At 34.5% G+C, this 24133-nt stretch overlaps 2 protein-coding genes across 2 annotated transcripts; both read right to left on the reverse strand.

The window, feature by feature from the left end:
* Positions 1-16803: 16803 nt before the first annotated feature.
* LOC120181163 (nuclear pore complex protein NUP85-like) lies at positions 16804-17559 on the reverse strand. The gene is made up of 4 exons (XM_039186353.1): positions 17341-17559; positions 17178-17288; positions 17044-17081; positions 16804-16855 (listed from the first exon to the last, which is right to left on the reverse strand). The coding sequence occupies exons 1-4, from the start codon at positions 17557-17559 to the stop codon at positions 16804-16806; spliced, it is 420 nt and encodes a 139-aa protein (XP_039042284.1).
* A 933-nt stretch (positions 17560-18492) lies between these two features.
* On the reverse strand, positions 18493-19294 carry LOC120181179 (protein DEFECTIVE IN EXINE FORMATION 1-like). The gene is made up of 4 exons (XM_039186364.1): positions 19161-19294; positions 18909-18991; positions 18685-18803; positions 18493-18577 (listed from the first exon to the last, which is right to left on the reverse strand). The coding sequence occupies exons 1-4, from the start codon at positions 19277-19279 to the stop codon at positions 18554-18556; spliced, it is 345 nt and encodes a 114-aa protein (XP_039042295.1). The 5' UTR covers positions 19280-19294; the 3' UTR covers positions 18493-18553.
* Between the last annotated feature and the right edge of the window lie 4839 nt (positions 19295-24133).

Consider the following 24133-nt stretch of genomic DNA (forward strand, 5'->3'; position numbering starts at 1 on the left):
GGTCCCTGATAGATGGACTCTCCAAAATTTGGAGAAAAAGAATAACGAAACGTTCAGACAGTATGCTTAGAGATGGCATGACACAGCAGCCCAAGTTCAACCACCTCTATCAGAAAAACAGGCCACAGTAATATTTGTCCATACGTTGAAAGCTCCTTATTTAAATCATCTACTGGGGAATGCAACCAGAAATTTTGCAGATTTGGTCATTTCTGGAGAACTCATTGAAAATGTTTTGAAAAGTGGCAAAATTGAATCAAATGAGGGGTCTAGTTCCAAAAGACCTATGTACCGAAAAAAAGAGAATGAAGTCATGCAAACTCTTATAACAAGGATTCATCGAAAAGTGTTACAACCCAGCCAAGGGTTAAGAAAGAAGAAACAAACACTAATCGAGCAGAGTCCAGAGGATCTCGAAAGGAAAATGAAAGGTTGTCTTTTACACCTTTACCAGTACCCTATGCAGAGATCTATGATTCGCTGTTAAAAGCATATGTCATACGGCCCTATCCTTTGGTTCCCATGCAACCACCATTCCCTCCATGGTATGATGTAAAGGCACACTGTGTTTACCATGAAGGAATTACGGGTCATTCTATTGAAAACTGTTTGGCATTCAAAAGAGTGGTTCAAAATTTGATCAACACTGGAAAGTTGGAATTCAATTCACCATCTACATCAAATCATCCATTGCCAAATCATGGAGATAAAAACGTGAATGCAATTCAGGAAGAGAACAGAAAGAAAGCAAAAACTGACATTTCTGAAATTAAATCTCCTTTTGTTTGGATATTTCAACAACTCTCTTTAGCCGGTATAATTCCACAATAATTCAGGCCAAAGCATAATGAAGGCAAGAATTATTGTGAATATCATCAAGAGAATGGGCATGAAATTCAACTATGTCCTGAGTTTAGGGATTTGGTGAAAAAATTGATGAATAGCAGAGAGATAGAATTCTTTGAAGAAGAACCAGGGAAAAAAGAAGATGATATTTGCTTATCAGAAGATTCTAAACCTAATCAGAGAACAAGTGATCCTGTGATCATTAATGTGAAATCATCTACGGTGATTCCTGCACCAACAAAGCCGAAAGTAGTTATCACCACTCCTCTACCATTTCTATACAAGGATACCCACAGGGTACCTTGGAATTATACTACCAATGTTTCAATGGTAGGAGGATTTGTTTCTCTGGAAAAAACAGAAGAGAAAATACAGAATCTGGATTCGACATCTGAAGCAGTGAGTGAAGTCGGATTCTTTACAAGAAGTGGGAGATGTTACTCTCCCGAAACATCCAATGCATCAGAACAGGTGAAAGCAAAAGGAAAAGCTATGGTAATACCCCAAAAGGTATTTGATGATGAATCCCCTCCAGCATTCAATGAGCCTGTAACAGAAAAACAAACGCAAAAATTTTTGAAATTCCTGAAACATAGTGAGTATAGTGTGGTTGAACAACTACATAAACAACAAGCGAGAATTTCTATTCTTGATCTATTGATGAATTCAGAAGCACATAGAAATGCTTTGATGAGAATGCTTAATCAAACATTTATCCCTGAAGATATATCCCTCAATAAACTTGACAGAATTGTGGGACATATAGCCGCTGACAATTACATAACGTTCACGGATGATGAAATACCTGAAGGCGGAATGGGGTCAGTAAAAGCTTTGAATATTACTACACATTGTCATGGTCATGTTTTGCTAGGAGTATTGATTGACAATGGATCCGCTCTCAACTTGATGCCTATAGTCACACTTCAAAGAATGCCTGTGGATAAATCACACATGAAAAGTTATCAGAATGTAGTGCGAGCTTTTGATGGCACTCAAAAATAAGTGCTTGGGAAAATGGAAATATCGTTGTTAATCGGACCAGTCGTGTACAATATTGACTTTGTGGTGATGGACATCCACCCTACATATAATTGTTTATTAGGGAAGCCATGGATTCATTCTGCAACAGCCGTTCCTTCTTCATTACATCAAAAATTGAAATTCGTTGTTGATGGACAACTAATATGCGTAGGAGCTGAAGAAGAAATCATTGCGTCTATAACAAGTGATGTTCCATATATTGAAACCAATGATGATGCTCTCGAATGTTCTTTCTGAGCTCTTGAATTTGTCAATGCAACCTTTATTGCAGAAGGAAGCAAAATTCCATATCCCAGATTATCTGATTGCACCAAGATGACTGTACGACAGACTTTAGGCATCGGAGCTAAAACTAGGAAAGGTTTAGGAAAGAATCTTCAAGGGAGTTCAGTTCCTGTAAGTATAAAGATGAAGAAAGATCGTTTTGGGCTTCCCAATTTTCAGCAAAAGAACAAAGAGATGAAAAGAATATGTGAAGATAGAAAGGCAAGGTTGAAAGGAGAATAAATCCTTTGGGAACACATGTTTTTCCCACAGATGAAGACCACATTCAAATCAGGGAGAACAATTAATGTAGAACAACAGCTTGTTGAGGCCTTTAAAGAAGAAAAGTTGACGAAAGATCAAAGCATAGTTGAAGAAGCTATGAATGGATTATTTATCAACATGATCATGAATGACAACAAGACTGGCAAATACTTGGATAGGATTCGCCCTTGTTTTCCTGGAGAAACACTCAACAATTGGACCACTGAAGACATTCCTGTAGTTTTAAATATTAACACAGAGTGTCACAATGTTAATAGCATATTTATTCCTAAATTTAATCGAGAGATAAATTTAGAGCAGCCCATATGTCTTGAGGAAATCAATGAGTGTGAGGATGAACTGGAATGTAATGTTCCTACTGAATTATTAAGACTGATAGAAAAAGAAGATAAACAAATTTTACCTCACAAAGAAGAGATTGAGACTGTGAATCTGGGAACAGATGAAGAAATGAAAGAGGTGAAAATTGGTACTACACTGATAATCCAGATAAAACAAGAATTGATAAATCTCCTTCAAGAGTTCAAAGATATCTTCGCCTGGTCTTATCAAGATATGCCGGGTTTGAGTACAGATATAGTGATGCACAAACTTCCAATCAATCCAGAATATAAACTGGTCCAACAAAAGCTCAGGCGAATGAGGCCAGAAATGTTGTTACAGATCAAAGAGGAAGTGATGAAACAGATTAATGCAGGTTTCCTACAAGTAGCCAAATACCCAGAATGGGTAGCCAATATTGTTCCAGTACCAAAGAAAAATGGGAAAGTCGAATGTGTGTGGATTACAGAGATCTCAACAATGCTAGTCCGAAAGATAGCTTTCCATTACCCCACATAGACACATTGGTGGACAATACTGCAGGACATGCATGGTTTTCATTCATGGATGGCTTTTCAGGATATAATCAGATAAAAATGAATCCTGAAGACATGGAAAAAACAACATTTGTAACCATTTGGGGCACATTCAGCTATAAAGTAATGCCATTTGGATTGAAAAATACAGGGGCAACGTATCAAAGAGCCATGGTAACTTTGTTTCATGACATGATGCACAAAGAGATTGAAGTATATATAGATGACATGATTGCCAAATCCCGAACTGAAGAAGAACGTATTCAAAATTTGAGAAAGCTTTTCCATAAATTGAGGAAGTATGAATTAAAGCTCAACCCGCTAAATGCACTTTTAGGGTAACTTCCGGGAAGCTTTTGGGATTTGTGGTCAGCAAAAAAGGAATCGAGATTGATCCAGATAAAGTAAAAGCAATTCAAGATCTTCCACCACCCAATACAAAAAAAGAAGTTCGAGGCTTTTTGGGAAGATTAAATTATATATCTCGGTTCATTTCTCAATTAACTGACAAATGTGATCCAGTGTTCAAATTACTTCGAAAGAACAATCCTGAAGTCTGGAATGATGAATGTCAAGAAACTTTGGATATTATTAAGAAATATTTATCCAATGACCCCATTTTAGTATCACCAATGCCTGATAGACCGTTAATTCTTTACTTGACAGTCTTTGAAAATTCGATGGGATGTGTACTGGGACAGCATGATGAATCTGGAAGGAAAGAAAAAGCTATTTATTATCTGAGCAAAAAATTTACTGATTGTGAAATTCGATATCCACCAATACAAAAATTATGTTGTGCCCTGGTGTGGGCTACTCGAAGACTCAGACAATACATGTTATATCATACTACTTGGTTAATATCCAAACTCGATCCTTTGAAATTCTTAATGGAATCACCAGCTTTGACAGACAGAATGGCTAGATGGCAGATGTTATTATCCGAGTTTGATATTGTATATGTCAACCAAAAAGCGATAAAAGGAAGTATCATAGCTGATTTTCTGGCCAGCCGTGTATCGAATGATTATCAGCCTTTGAGTTTTAATTTTCCAAATGAAGATTTGTTGTGCATATCCATGAATGAATAAGTCGGAACAAATGATGCATCTTGGAAGCTTTACTTTGATGGAGCATCTAACGTATTGGGACGAGGAATTGGGGCAGTGCTAATTTCGCCAGAAAATATTTAATATCCCTTTACAAGTAGACTAGAGTTCTTTTGCACCAATAACATGGCGGAATATGAAGCTTGTGTCATGGGATTGAAAGCAGCATTAGAAAGAAAAATCAAATGTCTCAAGATATATGGAGATTCATCGTTAGTGGTGTATCAATTACGAGGTGAATGGGAAACAAAAGATCCCAAATTGTTGGAATATCGAAATTTTACCCTCGAATTAGTGAAAGAATTTGAGAGAGTCACCTTCAATTATCTCCCTCGATAAGAAAATCAAATAGCAGATGCTTTGGCTACATTAGCTGCTATGTTTCAGGCAACTAAGAAAGTTGATATGATGCCAATCAAAATGCAAGTATATGAAATTCCTGCACATTGTTATAGTGTGGAAGAAGAGGTAGATGGTAAACCATGGTATTATGATATCCTGCAATATATCAAAAATCAAAGTTATCCACAAAATGCATCTGAAATTGATAAAAGAACCTTGAGAATAATGGCTGCTGGATATTTTCTTGATGGCGAGATTATGTATAGAAGAAGCAATGATCAAATGCTATTGAGATGTTTAAATACCAGCGAAGCCAGAAGCATCATTGAGGAAGTACATAGTGGAATATGTGGAACACATGAAAATTGTCTTTCCATGGCTAGAAAAATAATGAGATATGGATATTATTGGGCTACCATGCACACAGATTGCATTGAGTATGCGAGGAAATGCCATAAATGCCAGATATATGCAGATAAGATTCATGTACCCCCATCTCCTTTACATGTAATGACAACACCCTGACCATTTTCTATGTGGGGAATAGACGTCATTGGGGCAATCAAACCAAAAGCATCGAATGAACATTGTTTCATCCTTGTGGAAATTGATTATTTTACCAAGTGGGTTAAAGTTGCTTCGTATGCCAATATTAAGAGGTCCACAGTCTGCAAATTCATAAAGAAATAAATAATTTGCCGGTATGGTCTACCAGAAAGGATCATTACAGATAATGCTCTGAACCTGAACAACAAGATGATGACTGAACTTTGTGCACAATTTAAGATCAAACATGCAAACTCAGTGGCATATCGTCCAAAGATGAATGGGGCAGTTGAAGCAGCAAATAAGAATATCAAGAGAATCATTACAAAGACCACTGAAACTTACAAAGATTGGAACGAGAAGTTACATTTTGCTTTATATGCATACTGAACTACTGTTCGAACATCTACTGGGGCAACGCCTTTTTCTTTAGTCTACGGGATGGAAGCAGTCTTACCAATTGAAGTTGAAATTCCATCGCTTCGAATTTTGAGGGAAACAAAATTGGATGACTCTGAATGGATCCAAGCAAGATTTGATCAATTGAACCTTATTGAGGAGAAAAGATTGAAAGCTATTTGCCATGGACAGATGTATCAGAAACGGATGATGAAGTCTCATGATAAGAAAATACATCCAAGAGAATTCCAAGAGGGTGATCAAGTACTAAAAAAGATCTTGCCTATACATAAAGATTTCTGTGGGAAATAGATGCCTAATTGGGAAGGGCCATACGTTGTAAAAAAGGCCTTTTCCGGAGGAGCGTTGATCTTGGCAGAAATGGATGGAAAAATTCTGAGAAATCCAATAAACTCGGATTCTGTCAAGAAATATTATGCTTGAAGAAAAAATGAAAAGAAAAAAAAAAAAGAAAAAAAAGAAAAAAAAGAAAAAAAAGATGAACACCCCCAACCCGTATTCGACCCGGATACGAGTCCGAAGTGTCACATTGACTTTTCAAACATTTATTCGTATAAAATAGTGAGTAATTTAAAAACTTTGATAACATTTAACTTATTCAAAACGTTTACAAAATATATATCAGAGTTCATACAATTTATAGCTTTAGACTACATGCCAACTATACTCTATATACAGTACATATATTTTCTGATCTGACATTTGGTAAGGAAAACTGACATGTCTTGCTCCGCATTACTCTTTACTCTTCTCGAAACCTACGTGTGAAACAATCACACGCTAAGTCGAAGACTTAGTGAGGTATAACAACTTATAATGTACTTTATAACATATATCAATACATGCATGTTCTGTTCTATCATGTTATACCAATTCCATGCATTCTTCGTATCATATAAAATCATATCAGATTAATTACAGTAAATACATACATACACATAATTCATCATTAACAGTTTATCATGTAATCACATACTTTTATGGTTAACCTTTTCAATCAAACATTATACACACACAACATCATATCATTTCTATAACATTTATCATACCACTAACATATATTTGTTCATATCTCTGGATTAGCCCATGTACATATGTGAGAACTATCGATATGTGAGTCTATAGAGGTTGTGCACTAATGCTGTCACCACAGCTCGTATAATTGCACCGAAGTGCCGCGTAGAATTGTACCGTAGTGCCATATAATAATGTCCATAAGGACCACATATTATTCCTTAAGAATCATATACATATACTAGGGATCAAGTATATGTCTTTCAAGACTTCACACATGTTCCAAAGAATATACATATGTCCCGAAGGACCGCGTAGACCCTCGACTCTTGGCATGCCAACTATACCCCTAGCTCTCATGACACATAACATGGGCGTTATCATTTATTTCATTTCAAATATTCACATAAACTTGTAATTCACTTTCACATATCACGTATCACATAGCTTCTTTTCATATTATCACATAGTCACATAGTTCACTTACACGTAGATCATTTCCATATAATTCACATGTCACATATATCATGTTTTCATATAATTTCTATCATTTCTCACCCAATCACATTTATTCATGTAAACATACTTATCATATCTTGATTACATAAGATCATATACTTCATATAACATATAGAAACACCTAGAACACTTTCACGTAGCTTATATCAATTTTCAGAGTCCTTTCATATTACCTGATGACATATATATATATATAATAACAGATATCATATTATCTACCTTATGCTCCATTTCTTTGTATTCCCTTTTTCATATCAGCATACATTTAAATATTCTTATATGTCCTATCAATATCCTATAAACTTACTCATATTCTCATATATCATATTTTAATATAATTTGTATAGTAATACTCTATAATTGTATCATATAATGATTTTACCCAAGTACTCCTTATAAAGTTATATTACATGTTCAAATAGTCTCATGCTATCTTATAAATAATTTCCATTTATTTTATATCATTTTCCTTTTCCACTCACATAAACCATCTATTTATTTAGTTCAATTTCTCATGACTTCCACAATACTCTTTAATAAAACTTTGTAGCTCTTCACTATAATACATAAACCATAGTTTCCTTTAATTTATCAATCTTCCCTATATTACTTATGTATCCTTATTTATGTCTTCGAATTCATACTATTCTCTTAGAGTCTCCTAACATTTCTCGTATAATCACTTATACCATATCATATAACTTATACTTGATTATCTTATTCTCTCATGTTCATTTCATTTCTTATGACTCTATCATATAACTTATTCCATGTTCTTCCATTATTACATAATAAAGTTTTACATAAATCATATAGCATATACAAATCATATCATTATCTATAGTCATGCATACATACAATCAATGTAATACAGATAATCACATATAATTATAACCACACATAATCATGTCCATGACTTCATGCATATTACTCTAGGAAATAGACTCATCGCAAGTCTTATTTCCATTAAACACTACATATCACTAGTATGCACTCACCTTGGCCTCACTAGTCAATTTCAATCTCTTATCTTTCCCTTGATCGATCTTACTTGCCAAATGTTCCGGAATTGCTTTACGCGCAGAATCTACATAAATGTACATTTTGAGGCAATCATTAGATACCTACACCTTGTAATTGGATACTAGCAACTTAAACGAACTTATTAAACCAATATTCACATTTTTCCTTTAGGGGGAATCGGTTCCCTACTAAGGGGGTATCGATTCCCTCATGACATTCTGGAAAGTTTTGTTCGTTTGAAGGGGTATCGGTTCCCCTTGAATGGGTACCGATTCCCCTTGCCCAGAAATCATATTTTTAACTCGAAAATTACTTCATTTCCTCTCAAACACTTCATATATCATCCCCTTTTCATTCTTAACTCTAGTACACATACTTAAACCAATCTATATTCATTTATTTCATCTTAAACCTCAAAATCCTATCTTCCATATGAGATTCAAGAATCATATCAAATTTTCAATGTGTTCTAATTCCAATTCTAACACTTCATACTTCTTAATTAGATTGATGACAAGTCAAATTCATCCATAAAACTTCAACAACCATACCATATCAAAATTTCATCTTAAAACTCATATTGCAAATTCCTTCATAATTCCTTTATCTTATTGTTTAAATCCCATATAAGCTTTCCTTAAGCTTATTTAATACCCAAAGAATCAAAACTAAGCTTAAAACTCAAGAATTAACCAACTGAAATTAAACTTACCTTTACCTTGCTCTCCCACGTATGAAGAAGAAGAAAGGAGAAGAGAACTATGGATGTTTCTCACATTTCCCACGTTTATATTACCTTTAAAAGGAATATAAAAATCTTTCTGGTCAAATGACCATTTAACCCTTAATTTCCTTTAATAATTACTAAATAACCTTCATCATATATATATCCAATAATCATTGAACTATTTCATTCTTATACTTTAGTCACCAAATTCTGAAACTTTACAACTTGGTCACTAACCCGATATTGAGGATGTTACAAAAAAGGGGTCAAGATGAAAACCCACAAAGGGCATCTTATAACCAAAGGAAGGATTTGAGTTGAAAACCTGAAAGGGCGGCTCAAATGCATGTTGATATTAGGCATCTGGTAATTGAACCCTCTTAAGATTTTGATAGTTTGGGAAGAACTTCACATCTACAAGCATTCTGACAACGTTTGAGATCTTTCAGACAAAAGCTTACATCAGTACTCTAAATTATATCAATTTGATTAATTTAGAAATACTATTGCTAATAATTTATTGAGTCATTTGAATTTTTATCATTCCTATACTTGCCATAACTTTGAATACAATTCTATCTATTTATTAATAAATTCTAAGTTTATTTTTTCTAAATTCAATTTATTTGAGATTCAATTTATTTTCGAAAATTTAATTTATTCTTTTATTTTGTAAATGGATTAACATAATTTTGAAATAAGTTAAAGATTTCTGAATATCACTTTATGTTAATACTTTTAAAGGCGTGGAATACAAAGTAAGCAAATTATCACCATCATAGAGTTATTTGAAAGTGGAACAAGAAGAAATTTGTTCTCAAATTGGCAGATTATGAATATAGCCCCTTTTCAGTGTAGTAGCATGAAAATACTTCGAATCTACAAATTCTGGCTCTACATCGAATAAATACTGTGATATTCCAGTCCAAACATTAACTAGAGCAAGTGCCACGTTCTCATAGTAGAAATAAGGAGACCCAATAGCATCTTCTGGAAGTGTTCTTTGAGTTATCTGATTTGATTTGGTATGAACCCTAAAACCAATCATTGGATTTGAAAGATGAATTTGCTCATAGTAGAAATAAGGAGACCCAATAGCATCTTCTGGAAGTGTTCTTTGAGTTATCTGATCTGGTTCGGTAGGAACCACAGAACCAATCATTGGAATTAAAAGATGAACTGCATGATCGTCTTCATTAAGAAGCTTCTTTTCAAGCTCCCTATGCTTATTCCTTTCCCAAAAATCATAGCTCAAGTTTTGCCTTTTCTTGTAATTGGGATCATTGTATAATGGTTTCCTATCTTTTACCGGAAGAAGTGTATCAGCAGTCTTAGCAATTTGAGCAGCACATATAAAATCTGCCAACTCTGCAATTGATGAATCAGGATTATATCTCCATGGCTATTGAAGACATAGCATTTGAGTATCCCATTTTCGTCAAGTATAATAGTTTACTCTCCCCATCAGAATCAGAATTCCGGATTTTCTCAGTATCAAAAGAACTATCAATATCTGTGAAATCATCCTGAAAGATCGCTTCATAATCAGATGAGTTGTTATCAGAATCAACATGTTGCATAGTGCAAGCCTTTTCAAGAGCCTATACTATTGAGTTTTATTCTCAAGTGGTTTTGTGACATTATGCAAAAATTCAGGCATATCTACATCTACACTCTTCAAAGATTATAGATTCTCCGATTTGAAGAAGAAAGATTTATTGGATTTCTACACAACTGAAGAAATACTAAGTTCACCAATTTGAAATCAAATAAAAATAAACTTAATATTCATGCATCATATTTAGGCATTTGCAAAAATAGGTGCATTTTCATTCATTTTATCCGTGTTGAATTTTGACAGGAATTTCAAAGATTTTAGCAAAGTTCAAGTCCATCATTCAATGGATCAACATTCCAGAGAAAGTTTATAATGAGAATAACTCATCTGAAGAAGGAAGAAGTTCATAATGAGAAGAATTTGTTCAACCTTTTGTTTGAATTCATCATTTGATGGATCAACATTGCCAAGTAGAGTTCATAATGAGAAGAACTCGTCATCTGAAGATGGAAGAAGAAGTTCTTAATGAGAAGAATTTGTTCAACCTTTTGTTTGAATTCATCATTTGATGGATCAACATTGCCTAGTAGAGTTCATAATGAGAAGAACTCATCATCTGAAGAAGGAAGAAGAAGTTCATAATGAGAAGAATTTGTTCAACCTTTTGTTTGAATTCATCATTTGATGGATCAACATTGCCAAGTAGAGTTCATAATGAGAACTCGTCATCTGAAGAAGAAGAAATTCATAATGAGAAGAATTTGTTCAACCTTTTGCTCAAATTCATCACTTGATGGATCAGCTTTTCCAGAGAAAGTTCATAATGAGAAGAACTCGTCATCTGAAGAAGAAGAAATTCACAATGAGAAGAATTTGTTCAACCTTTTGCTCAAATCCATCACTTGATGGATCAGCTTTTCCAGAGAAAGTTCATAATGAGAAGAACTCATCTGAAGAATAAGAAGTTCACAATGAGAAGATCTTGTTCAACCTTTTGCATAATTCTATCACAGAAGGAGATAGATTAGCATCAACCTTTCCAGAGAAAGTTCATAATGAGAAGAACTCATCTGAAGAAGAAAGAAGAAGTTCATAATGAGAAGAGCTTATTCAACCTTTTGAATGACTCTATCACAGAATGAAATAGGTCAACATCATCCCCAGCGGAAAGTTCATAATGAAAAGAACTCATCTGAAGAAAGAAGAATTTATTCAACATCTCCATATTAATCAAGTGAAGTCAAATGAAAAAAAAACTTATTATCTTTTCGTCTTTGCTCTATTCTTGTTAACACATGAATAAGCAAATAGGGGCAGCTGAAGATACTCATTTTTTTCATTTAAATATTATTTATATTATCATTATTATTATAATTATTATTATTATTTTATTATTAATAAATCATTACCGGCCCAGTTACAGGACCCAACTGGCCCAAACCCATTAGGAACCCTAAACCCAATTTAGGGTTTATATCATCTAACCCTAGCCGCCTCAGCATCAAAGCCGTTGGATCTGAGAGATCCAACGGCCCACACTCATCCAGAATGAACTCTAGGGTAATGATACCCTAGGGACCACGCGGCCGCCGTTCGCCAACCTCTGCTACCATGCTGCCACGACGCCCACCGAAGGATCCAGAAGCCCAAGCCATAGCCGCACACGTTGCCCTCAATGGTGAGTCACCACTGGAAGTTCGGTGACTCACCGAACTCTACTCTTTTACCCGGTCCGAGACAAGCGTCGGTGATGGCTATAAAGCCACCACCGAACCTGCAAAGAAAGAAGGGAGGAACCAACAGCCACAGAGCAACCAAACAGAGAGCAAAGATACAAAAAAAAAATAGAGACCAACTCACAACAACCAGCAATCCAACCGAGAAGAGAGAAGGAAGAGTTTACCTTACCGAAGAACTCCAAACGGCGCCTGAGAACCAAAAATACCGAAGGTATTTTCCTTAGATCTAGGAAAACCCATAACTTTTTAGGATAAAAGAAGGGTGAAATCGGGTTTACGGTACTCGGATCTAGGTTTTGGGAAATTTTAGTGTTTTTCGACCACCGAAAAATGGTGGCCGACGGTGGGGATTACGGCGGCAGACGGCTGCCGCCCGGTGACCAGCTTCCCTCCGATGAGGGAAGCTAGAGAGAGACGAGAGAGTTTTAAACTCTCTCAGTTTAGAGAGAGAGTAAACTGAGAAATGAGAGAGCTGGCCCTTCGGGCCAGCCGTTTCAGGCTTAAATAGCCCTTCCCGAACGACGTCGTTTTGGGGAGGGCTATTTGTATAATTTTTAAATGTTAAACCCTGTCCGTAGTCCCTCTATTTTATATGTTTTACATTTTAGTCACTGAATCAAATTTATAATCCTTTTAATTCGGTATCTAAATTTTATTTATTTATATTTTAGCCCTTAACCGTAATTATAAATATTTTAGATAAAATATGTATTTAGTCCTTTAGTTTTAATAATTAATATTTTAATCCCGAATACATATTTTTAATTTATTTTAATCTGATATTCGAATTTTATATAATTTATTTTAGTCACTAAATTAATAAATGGGTAAAATAGCATGTCTAATCCCTATAATTTTAAATAATTAATTATGAATTAAGTATTTAATTTTATTAGATTATAATTTAGTCCTTAAGTTTAATATTTTCATTCATTCTACAAGCTTATTACTTTTTACATTTTAATATTATTTTTTTAATTCCTTTTATTTTAAATCATTATTTACAATATTATTATTATTATTATTTATTATTTTTATTATTTATATAAATAAATAAATATATATAATAAATAATATTTGTTTATTCGTTAAAATCCTATATTTCATAAATTACTTTTAATAATCATATTTTAATTTATTTATTTTTCAATATTAAGAAATGGCATTCTTAAAATAACTAGATGTCCATTTTCTGATATTTTTAAATAAATAAATATCCTATTTTTTAAAATTATATATTAATTGTTTATTTTTTTTAATATCGAAGAAAAGAGTGTCTTAAGGCACCTAGAAGTTTTTTTCTGATATTTCTAAATAAATAAATATTGTATTTATAAATATATAAATTAATATTTATTTCATAATTATAATTTTGAAATAATAGGATTATAGATTAAATATATATTGAATTTTTTAATTTCTAATAATCGATACAATTTATAATTAAAAAGTATCAATTTTGGGCGTTGTAAGGGTGCTAATCCTTCCCTAAACGTAACCGACCACGAATCCCTTTTTATTATTAAAAAGAATGAATTTTTGGTTAAAACGCATATCAGTTTATCTTTTAATTGATGTTTTCTTAAAAACTCTTTTAAAAGATGATTTTTAGGTATTCGACCAACCTAACCCAAAAGGCCGATGGCGACTCCCAAATTATTTTAAAAACTATTTATTCACATCAATTTTCCCGCCAAGTAAAAAATTTATGCCCGGACGAAAACCGGTTACGACAATAACATTAAGGTGGAAAAGAAGAAACTAGTATACAGAAAGTTCTATGGCCGAGGATAATATCCAGGGATCTCAGAATCGAAAAGAATTATCATACAAAAGCATTTCGACATCACTTACAAGAACTTCAGGTGTATGATTTGCAATCAACAGTTCAGTATCGCACAACCATAACATTCTATAAATGGAATAGAGCTTATAAATTCAGACCAATATGTCATTTAAAATTGTAAATGTAAAGCTTAAAAGTTCTTAGCCGCAGCACCAGGATTGATCCGTTTCTATCCAACTGAATAGGAAGAAGAATAAGTTCAACACGAGCTAACAATTTTCATATTCTTTAGCAACAATGACAAATTCACTAGAAGAAAAAACAGCAGTTTCACTCTCCCAAATGAAGAGAATTGTCTGTTGCAGGAATGTTGTCCTGAACTAAAATCTGTCTGGTCAGCTGAGCACCCATCCAATCACTTGCATGCTCTATCTTCAGACAACTGGATTTCGTCTCCTGTATTTTTTCCATATCACTAGCAGCAGTCGGTTCAAATAATATTAACCAAATATCTTCATTCTTCGGCATAAAAGATGTTATCAAATGAAGCTGGTGATGACTGGAAAACATGGAAGTTGATATATGAAAACCCATCTCCCCAGTAAATATTATATTTGAGCATATAAAAAAAGAAAAATAAAGCAAATAGAGAAATCACCTCCTGGGTTGGATTCAAACCGGCTTTGAGCTCACATGCACTCTTTTTCCTCCATTTAGTTCTAGGGAGATTTATAACAAGGCCCCTAGCAATGAGTTATATCCTTATTAATAAGAATCTCTCTTTTCTAAAAAAAAGACGCTAGGAAAAAATCAAAGGAAATATTTGAAGGTAAAATTCATCGTTGAGCAATGGATTAGCTAAATAGTAAACAACAATAACCAATGACATGTATACCGACCTATAAAGGAAATATGAGAGAACACAGGTCATTACAAGACTGGCGAGCGTTGCAGGGGAGTACCACATCACAACATATGAGGCATTGCACTACAATATACTCCTCAATTTTCCTTGATACAGTTTCCACCATAACAGGAAGAGCTGAAATGATAATTGAAAATTTTACTTCTAAGGCAAATCAACATAGGAGAAGAAAGCCAAAAGAACGAAAGACAATAATAGGAAAAAATAAATTTAAATCTCAAATTGATATGTAAAATAAAGCATACTACAAGAAGATTGAAAAAGAAAAAAAAGAATGAAAGACAAAAGCTTTGGTTGCCGCTAAAATCGGATGTGATTTTTGTAGTGGTGAATTCCAGAACTGGTTAATTTCCCTTTTCCTTTCGGGAACCCTCTTCTGTAGGGATTCCTATTCTATTTCTATTGACCCTTTTCAATCTATAACACAAAAAGTAAACAGAAGCAATGTAAAAGGAAAGGGAAAGCAGACGAGAGACCAAAGTTAGAGGTAAAAGGAAAGGAAATGAAAGGAAACGAACATTATGTACAAGCAGAACTTCAGGGATTTTCCCTCTGGGAAAATCAAAATCCAGGATTCAAAATCCTGATTCAACAATGCATTGGCAAAGTTATCGCCATTTCCACGACTAGGTTCAGTGAGTGTCAACAAACTGAAACGTTGGCCAACCGGTCTGAGATCAGAATTTTGGTTTAAGTCGGTAGAGTCATCAAGAGAAGACGAAGATGAGGTAGAATCCCACGACGTTTAGTTTTACCCTCTGGGAAAATCAAAATCCAGGATTCAAAATCCAAAAGTAAAATCAAAACGGTGCTCATTTTTGTTAATGTTCACTCCTTCACTACAGCAAAACTGTACATTTGCGGCATTTTTTGTTTTTACTTATAGCGGCGTTTTTAAGCGCCGCAAAAAACACATGCTGCGCTATGACAAACGCCGTAAAAAGCGCCGCTGAAAATAACGTCACTAAAGTTCGCGGCGTTTGGTAACAAAAAACGCCGCAATAGGTAACGATATATAGCGGCGTTTGTTGGACAAACGCCGCAATAGGTGTTGATATTTAGCGGCGTTTGTCCAACAAACACCGCAATAGGTGTTGATATTTAGCTGCGTTTTTCCAACAAACGCCGCAATAGGTGTTGAGATTTAGCGGCGTTTTTCCCACAAACACCGCAAAAGATCTGGTATATAGCGGCGTTTTTTTAGAACAAACGCCGCAAAAGGTCATATCTATAGCGGCGTTTTAAGATATAAACGCCGCTAATTACCTCTCTATAGCTAAAAGAAATTGATTTTGCAAATTAAAACTAATTTGTCAAATGTTGTTTTCTACTCTTTTATTACCCAAATTTAACCTGTAGCATTTTCCAATAAACTTGACATCCATAACAACAAACTTAAAATCCATAAAAAGAAAAATGAAATCCATAATAATAAATCAAAGTTTACATTAACGTAAAATATAATGTAGTTCAACATTATTAACTATAATAAACAATAATATCTAAGATATTTTGCTTCTAATCTTACACATTCTTCAAAACTCTTCGTCACAATGAGGCGCTTAAATTCAAAGAGATAAATCCAGTTTATATGGGAAAACAATGATACAGAGCTAGTATCGTCCTGTCATTTCTTGCACAGATATTTTATTTCATGAGGTCTTACTCCAATTGGCATACCACTTGAAAAGGTCCCATCCATGGCAATGCAAAACCCGATCTCTAGTTTCATATCCAAATAAATCATCAGTTTATATGAAAATCCATTATATCTTACGTTAAAAAAGTTAACAACACATTTATGCATAGTCAGTCCCAGCAGTCAACAACTCTATGGCATGGGCAACCATCATGATGATAAGAAAAATATAGAGATAGATTTTAATAATTGTGCAGAAACATCCAAGCTTGAATTTCATGATAACTTCTAACAGCTTATCGGACCAAACATATTTTAAATCAATAGCACCCAGAAAAAGGCTCCAAAACTACATTCCTAACAAACAGAAAGATATAAAGATGGAAATATGACAGCTTACCAAGGACCAAATCCTTTCAAGCATTCTGCTAAAACAACCTGAGAACAGACAAAAGCACAATCTAACTTAAAGATAAGGAAGCAAAAAGAGAATTTAACGAGATTGTAAATTAATATTTTATCCCCATTTGTCACCTCAGTATTTTCCCCAAGAATTTCAATTATAAGCCCCATCAACTTATGTGCAGAGGCCATTGGTTTCAATTGAATGCTTTTCTGTGCCAAACTGTACATGCTTTCTAACCCCTAACAGAAGAAAATAAATAAACGAGATATGTAATACAAGGAAAGTACATACCACTGTGAATGGCCTGATGTATAACAAGTGAGAAATATATAATTCTATCCAATGGCATGTTGCAGAGCAGAGACTATTAGCATTACCCAACATTATTTGTAACATACTTCTCAAACCCTGATGAGTCTGCTGTTGAGCACACTGAACATTATTTGTAACGAGTAGCAGCATTTGTAACATACCTCTATTGTTTTTATCAGCCACATTCCACAAGTTCATCTATTCAATGGAACATCTCAGAGATTAAAATTTCTACAGTTCTTGAACAATTAATTATATAGATTATTCCATTAGAAGAAAAAAAAATACATTCAGCACCTACTAATATAAATCAATTTTATCTTTGTTACTACCTCATGTTTGCAATAGATTTAGCAGTAACATCAAATCCATATCTCATATTCCATTTCGTACAGAAAAAACATGAAAATCTATCCATAAAAAAGTTTTGCAATACTAGAAAGATCCTACCAGTAGTTGAGGGTTCAGGTCAAAACCCCACACAATATCGGACCAACCGAGGCGAATCTAGCAGACTTATCTTGTGTCCATAATGAGAAAATATTTTCTTCTATTGAAACATCCTTTGAACCGAATGAAAGCTGACAAAATAATCTCCAGAGCCCCAACTAGCAAAACCGGGTTCTTCCAACGAATACAAAGTAAATTATATTTATCATAATAATGATCATTATTTCATCAACATCCTATGCAAAAAAGAGCAAGCAGATTTACATGTCGGAAAGGGTGGTAATGTACCACATGGCACACTTCTAAATGATGATCTAAAACAGTTTACCATGATTAATGCATAATAATGTACTGATTCAATGGACTTGCAAGTGATACATATATGCCTCCATAAGAAAGATTTTTAAATGTTACAGTATGGTTCCATGCAAGAAATAAAAAAGTGACAATGAAAAGAAAGGAAAAAGAAGTCATGAATCCTAATACCCGCCATGCACATAAACATGAGTTGATGGCTTATAAAAATTTGAACTCCTGGAGTAAAGGACCCACTCCCATCAGGGTACATGATGTGATCTTGACTAGCAATACCCAACCCAAATTTATAATGGTCTTTGTGTTTCTTTTGAGCCATCTTTATCTTAGACGATAGGATGCACTAAGGACCTAATTTATACGTGGATCAGGATGCAAGCCCACGTACCAATCTTTACGAACTTTTATACGTGGTACCTCTAATTTATCAGTCATCAAGTACCCTGAAGCCCTAAAAAACCAAGCCTTGGACAAATTAGCATTCCAACGCCACAATAATGAGTTCCTCTACCAAATAGAGATCATTTTCTCTAAAGTGCCATAATTAAGAAAAACAACCTGAAAAAAAAACACTTCACCATTATAGGTAGCTAGAGCGATTTCCCTCACACCATCTTTATCAATATCATACAAGAGAGGACTAGAATGCACGGTTGACTGGTGAAAAGCAGGCCAACCTGACAAATTATTGAAAACTCAATGACATCAACTTCGATCGGATTGCTCTAGATTCATCGATAAGTTTGATTTAACATGATCTAGGGAAAGCGAAGCACTAGTACCTGGCATTTTATCGCCATCAGAACCTTCTAAAACTTCAAGGTAGTGAAGAAATGAGGGAACCACTATGTCAAGCTTCCCATCACTAAAAATTACACAATCTGGCGGGAGTAGTTAAATTATTCTCTATGATGAGTTTACTCAAAAAAGATGAGCAGATTTTCGAAAGGGGAAATGAAAAGAATTGAGATTTTTAACATAGTCAAAGCATAGATGCGATGAAAACACGAACTCAAAATGTAAGAGTAAACTACCTATTGATATCAACAATTAAGGGAGTTGCATAAATGCTGGAGCTGACCTCCGATTGCCATCTAAGTTCTAAATTCTTTGGGCACTGTGTATTCAACAACGCATCCTCATCCCTACACATTCATAGACACAAAATTTGTTTTCAAATAACAATAACTCCTGTGATTGAATCGAAAATGAAAAATAATAAAAATAAAATTGAGATAGAAATGACTTACAGTTCGGGATAACCAAGCTCGTCATCGGTGGCCTTTCGTTGACGGAATTTATTATTGGAGTCATCGCCGAGCAGTAGTATGAAAGGACCCTTCAAGCAGCAACGAGTAGCAGCAGTTGTTTTCGATAAAATTAGGTTTAGAATTCAATTTCAATGGGGGAAATGCTCTCGCAGGATTTAAGTAACACCTATTGCGGCGTTTGTAACAAAACGCCGCTAATGTACTTATCATTAGCGGCGTTTTTGGATATAAACCCCGCAAAAGGATAGATATATAGCGGCATTTTTAGATACAAACGCCGCTAAATACCTTTATTTATATAAGATTAACATATTTTAAATATTTCATTTCTTCTATACATACCTAAAGTTACAACCATACATTTTAATTAAGACAGAAGTACTTATGCATAAAACTACTTAACAACAAAATACATTATAATTTAGAAAACATTAAAGTACTTATGCATAAACAGTCTTCACCATACATTATAATTTAGAAACATTAAAGTACTTATGCATAAACAGTCTTCAACATACATTATAATTTAGAAACATTAAAGTACTTATGCATAAGCAGTCTTCAACATACATTATAATTTAGAAACATTAAAGTACTTATGCATAAACAGTCTTCACCATATTGTTCAGTACAATTTAGTCTTCATTGCTCTTTCGTGGGGAAAGGACGTAGGAAAGCTGTTTTCCTTGTTTGACGATGCATCGTTAAGTTTTTCCTCCGTGTAAATTCTATATGGAGAAACTCTTCATCCATTTCACCAATAAATCTCCTACCTCCGGTTCACCAAGAAGACTCCTTGCGCGCTTTAGTGCTTCACTTGAAACAGATAACGACCCTCCACCTACAGTATAAAACTTGATTGGAGGTGCTTGGGAATTAAATCAAACATTAAAATATATTTAAACAGATGATATAAACGTTTACTTGGAGTAACAGTAGAGGCAACATCGTCTTCATTGAGGATCGATACTGCTTTTGCAATTGAAGATTCTTTCAACGCCACAGAGTTACCAAATTCGTTTCTAAACATAGGGTATTTATCCATTTCTCTATCATCATTCTCAATAAGCTTCGAAGATCTACATGCGTACGATCTATGAAATTTGAGTGACCGTACAAAAAGGGAAATATAGCGGCATAAAGATTCATAGAATTTTACCTTCAAGTAGGAGATCGGCCATGGAAGGGTATGGAGCAATATGAGTTCCTGTCGAGTCATCATCGAGTTTCGACGGAGAAACCGGACCGATAGCCTCCCAGCGATAATTTGATCCATCGTCAGAGCAAAGACGCCACGTAGACATTCCGACGATAATTTCTCTTACTCAAGGCAAGACCTGTTCTTTTTTTTCAAATATGTTAGCTGTTAGCTTTCTGGGTTTTCCCCATTTTCAGAATACCAACCAAAACAAATTGAAAAAGATCATTAGTGATAAGAGGGATCAAACCGTGGAATTGTGTTATAGTTCGTCGGTGAGAGGGCCGATTTGGTCGTCAGGATAGACAAAAGACGACGTCGCTTGGAATCGTGCGAGGGTCGTTGTTGTACCAGAGAAGAAACTATGAGGGAAGAAGAGTTGAAATGAGTTTAGGGTTTGGGTGGGAGAAAATGGAGGACAATATATTAACATTTTGCGGCGTTTTTAAAAAACGCCACTATATCACATGTTTTTTACGGCGTTTATACAAAAAACGCCGCTAATTTACCACTCTATTGCGGCATTTTGGTATAAACGCCGCTAAATGTTAAATATATTGCGGCGTTTTAGCTAAAACGCCGCTACATGTCTACTATTACGGCATTTTACTATAAACACAGCTACATGTCTACTATATTGCGGCGTTTTTACTATAAACGCCGCTATTGTTTAACCTTTCTGTGGCGTTTGTTGAAAAAGCGCCACTATATACCATCCTATGGCGGCGTTTTGTGAAAAACGCCGCTATATTTATACTCTATTGCAGCGTTTTCACAAAAAACGTCGCTAAAGTCTCAATTTGTGGCGTTTGGATTGAAAACGCTGCTATATGTAATACTTTGTGGCATTTTATCAACAAACGCCGCTAAAAACGCCGCTACAGAACAGTTTTGCTGTAGTGCTTAACTTCTAGATTTTTCTAAAGAACCAAACAGAGGAAGAGTAACCTGGAATTTTAAGGGGTTTGGCGATAAGAGGCCATGGCTGAGGCGATGATAGCCGAGAAGCATTGCTTCCATTGTCCACTGATACAAATCCACTGATGCAAAGAGAAAAAGGGGGAAGCATGCGGCGTGAACTGATAATTATCAAGGGGGAAGAAGCGGAAAAGGACGAAAATAATGGGGGGAATTAAAGACGATTTTACAGATGACATACAATTAAAAGTGTACTCTGTGTTTTTGCAAAGTTTTGGATTATGACTATTAAATATGACACATTATTGTATGTCATAAATCGTTCATATTTTAAAAAACATGATATTTTTATGACACATTTTTGCAAGTCATAAATTAGCGTGTGTCATTAAAGGTATATTTTCTTGTAGTGAATACACATAGCTTCCAGCCGAAATTTACATACATACGCATATCATATTAGGAATGGACCAAAGGGAAAATGAAGGTGACCATTTTGTTTTGACACTTTATTGGGAAGAAAACATGATTATATCTTGCTTTGCTTGTTGCAATTGATGAATGGCTATGGAGTTGAGTATATAAAAACTTATAGACCAAGACTCTAAAAGGGAATTATAGATGTTCCCTTTAGCTTTGCACAAATGGCAGGCACGTAGCTTCTATGTTTCATTGCCTAGTTTTGTTTCATAGCCTTTGCCTGCTGAGCGCCTGCTGGTTGGTTGGCCTAAACAGGATATCCAAATGTGATGTTTTATGGTAAAAGTGATTAAAAATCATGACATAAAAGCTTGTTAAACCCTTTGATGACCACCAAACTATGCGTAATTACACGGTCATTCAAGCACAGCAACTTTGACAGGAAAAGCAAAACACAAAATCATTCAACCGACAGTACCCTTTTATTTATCTGTTCCAAGAGGCCAAACTCCATATTTTTTTTTTCAAATGGAACTTGGTAATTTTGCTATATAATATTGACTATGTTGTGTATGTTTTTTTCTTTGCTTTAACCTTGGGGTACGATGAGTTGACTGAACGGGGTGAGGCATAGTATTTGCTTTGGGCAAAGCTAAAGGAAGGTTAGAGAAGAAAGGTATGATTTTGCATATTCTGAGGGAACCCCTTTTTGTGGTTACACGCTTGGCTGCTTTGGTCCCCCAATGTTTTATCTTTCATCTTTTGTGCAGCTTTCTTTTTAAGTTTTTAGAAAGAAGAAATATTCAAACAATTTATGATAGCTGCACCACCACTATCTTAACCCACGAGAAGTCCCCCCCACCCCAACACCACAAAAATTGTCGTGGGGGTTTTTGATGACATCAAGCCCACCCTGTCATGACGTTCAACCAAGTTCTCCCTGATTGCTTTCTAGTCTTAATTAGGGCTTCATGTTAATTTTCTTGAAACCATATATTGTTGCCCTAGCTAGCTAGCTATGGTGCATGGCCAGTTCGGCATGAATGGCAACCGCAAATGGATACGGTATCTATGCAAAGACAACACGTATGATCTTGTTGTGTTTTCTTTTTCATGTTATCATATGTAATTATTTGCTCATTTAGGTATCCAAGTTTCATATCCTTCAAACTTTTATAATTACTCGACGTATCCGTTTCGTCAATCACGTAAACCGATTAAATGTGCTCTATGATGGTCAAATTTATTCACCCCACTGACCTATAAATAATCATTATTATTCTAGCCATCAACACCAAAGACATGTATATGAACAATCACACAAAGTTGAATTGAAGATCTTATTCTCTCTCTTTACCAATTCAAAAGTTATCATCTTATTATATTTTCCGTTCAAATTAGAAGAGATTAACTGGTTAACGTTGTTATAAAGCACGCACTCAAAATGTGGTATGTTGGATTATAATGTTAGGAAACTACACTTAAAAAAGGAAGTTGAAACTGTGTAATATAGGAGTAAATCCAAGTTAAAAACGGGCTACAACGTTGTCAAAAGATGAAGCGACCGGGAGAAGTTCACATCAAATCGTTGTTAAAACTATTGTTACCAGAAAATCTTACAAGTACATTTTGCTTTTTAAGTTAAGCACTAATGATAATGTTTAACTAAAAAGAAAATGGATAGATTGGGCAGTGCGATCCAGATCAAGGTGATGAAACACTTAGCTGGCCTGTGACACACACACAATATACATATATATATATATATATATATCTCCCATTACCAGGCCGATCTTAATCGAAGGTAGGTAGGTTGCTGCTTATCCCTACACTTAGCTGGCCTGTGACACACACACAATATATATACATCTCTTTTGATTTTCAAACTTTTATTATTTATCAAATTGATCTAAATGTGGCTGAACATTAATGGATGGTTAGGATGATGTTAATAATTTTATCTTTTTTTTTATCATGTCATCAATTTTATTGATAAATGTTAAAAATTATAATAAAAACAATTGATGCCAATATTCCAATACAAATAAAAGTAATTAATTTTAAAAAATGAATATGTGATCGAAAAGAAAATAAATAACTAATACCAACTTAACAACGTTATCAGTGTCATGATATATTTAGGTCAATATGACAGAAAATTCATGTTTAAGGATGAAAAGATATAAAATAAAAAATTACT

This window comes from Hibiscus syriacus, unplaced genomic scaffold, assembly GCF_006381635.1.
Source record: "Hibiscus syriacus cultivar Baekdansim isolate YM2019G1 unplaced genomic scaffold, ASM638163v2 tig00112517_pilon, whole genome shotgun sequence".
Lineage (NCBI taxonomy): Eukaryota > Viridiplantae > Streptophyta > Magnoliopsida > Malvales > Malvaceae > Hibiscus > Hibiscus syriacus.

What these genes read in the sequence shown, in the direction of transcription:
- LOC120181163 (XM_039186353.1), bottom strand. Translation starts at nt 17,559, where the DNA reads ATGAACTTGTGGAATGTGGCTGATAAAAACAATAGAGGTATGTTACAA. An exon ending in ACATCAGGCCATTCACAGTG is followed by an intron (nt 17,289 to 17,340) that starts GTATGTACTTTC and finishes TTCTTCTGTTAG; the next exon opens with GGGTTAGAAAGCATGTACAG. An exon ending in TTCTTGGGGAAAATACTGAG is followed by an intron (nt 17,082 to 17,177) that starts GTGACAAATGGG and finishes GTCTGTTCTCAG; the next exon opens with GTTGTTTTAGCAGAATGCTT.
- LOC120181179 (XM_039186364.1), bottom strand. Translation starts at nt 19,279, where the DNA reads ATGTGTAGGGATGAGGATGCGTTGTTGAATACACAGTGCCCAAAGAAT. An exon ending in TTAATTGTTGATATCAATAG is followed by an intron (nt 18,992 to 19,160) that starts GTAGTTTACTCT and finishes TGTAATTTTTAG; the next exon opens with TGATGGGAAGCTTGACATAG. An exon ending in TGATGGCGATAAAATGCCAG is followed by an intron (nt 18,804 to 18,908) that starts GTACTAGTGCTT and finishes ATAATTTGTCAG; the next exon opens with GTTGGCCTGCTTTTCACCAG.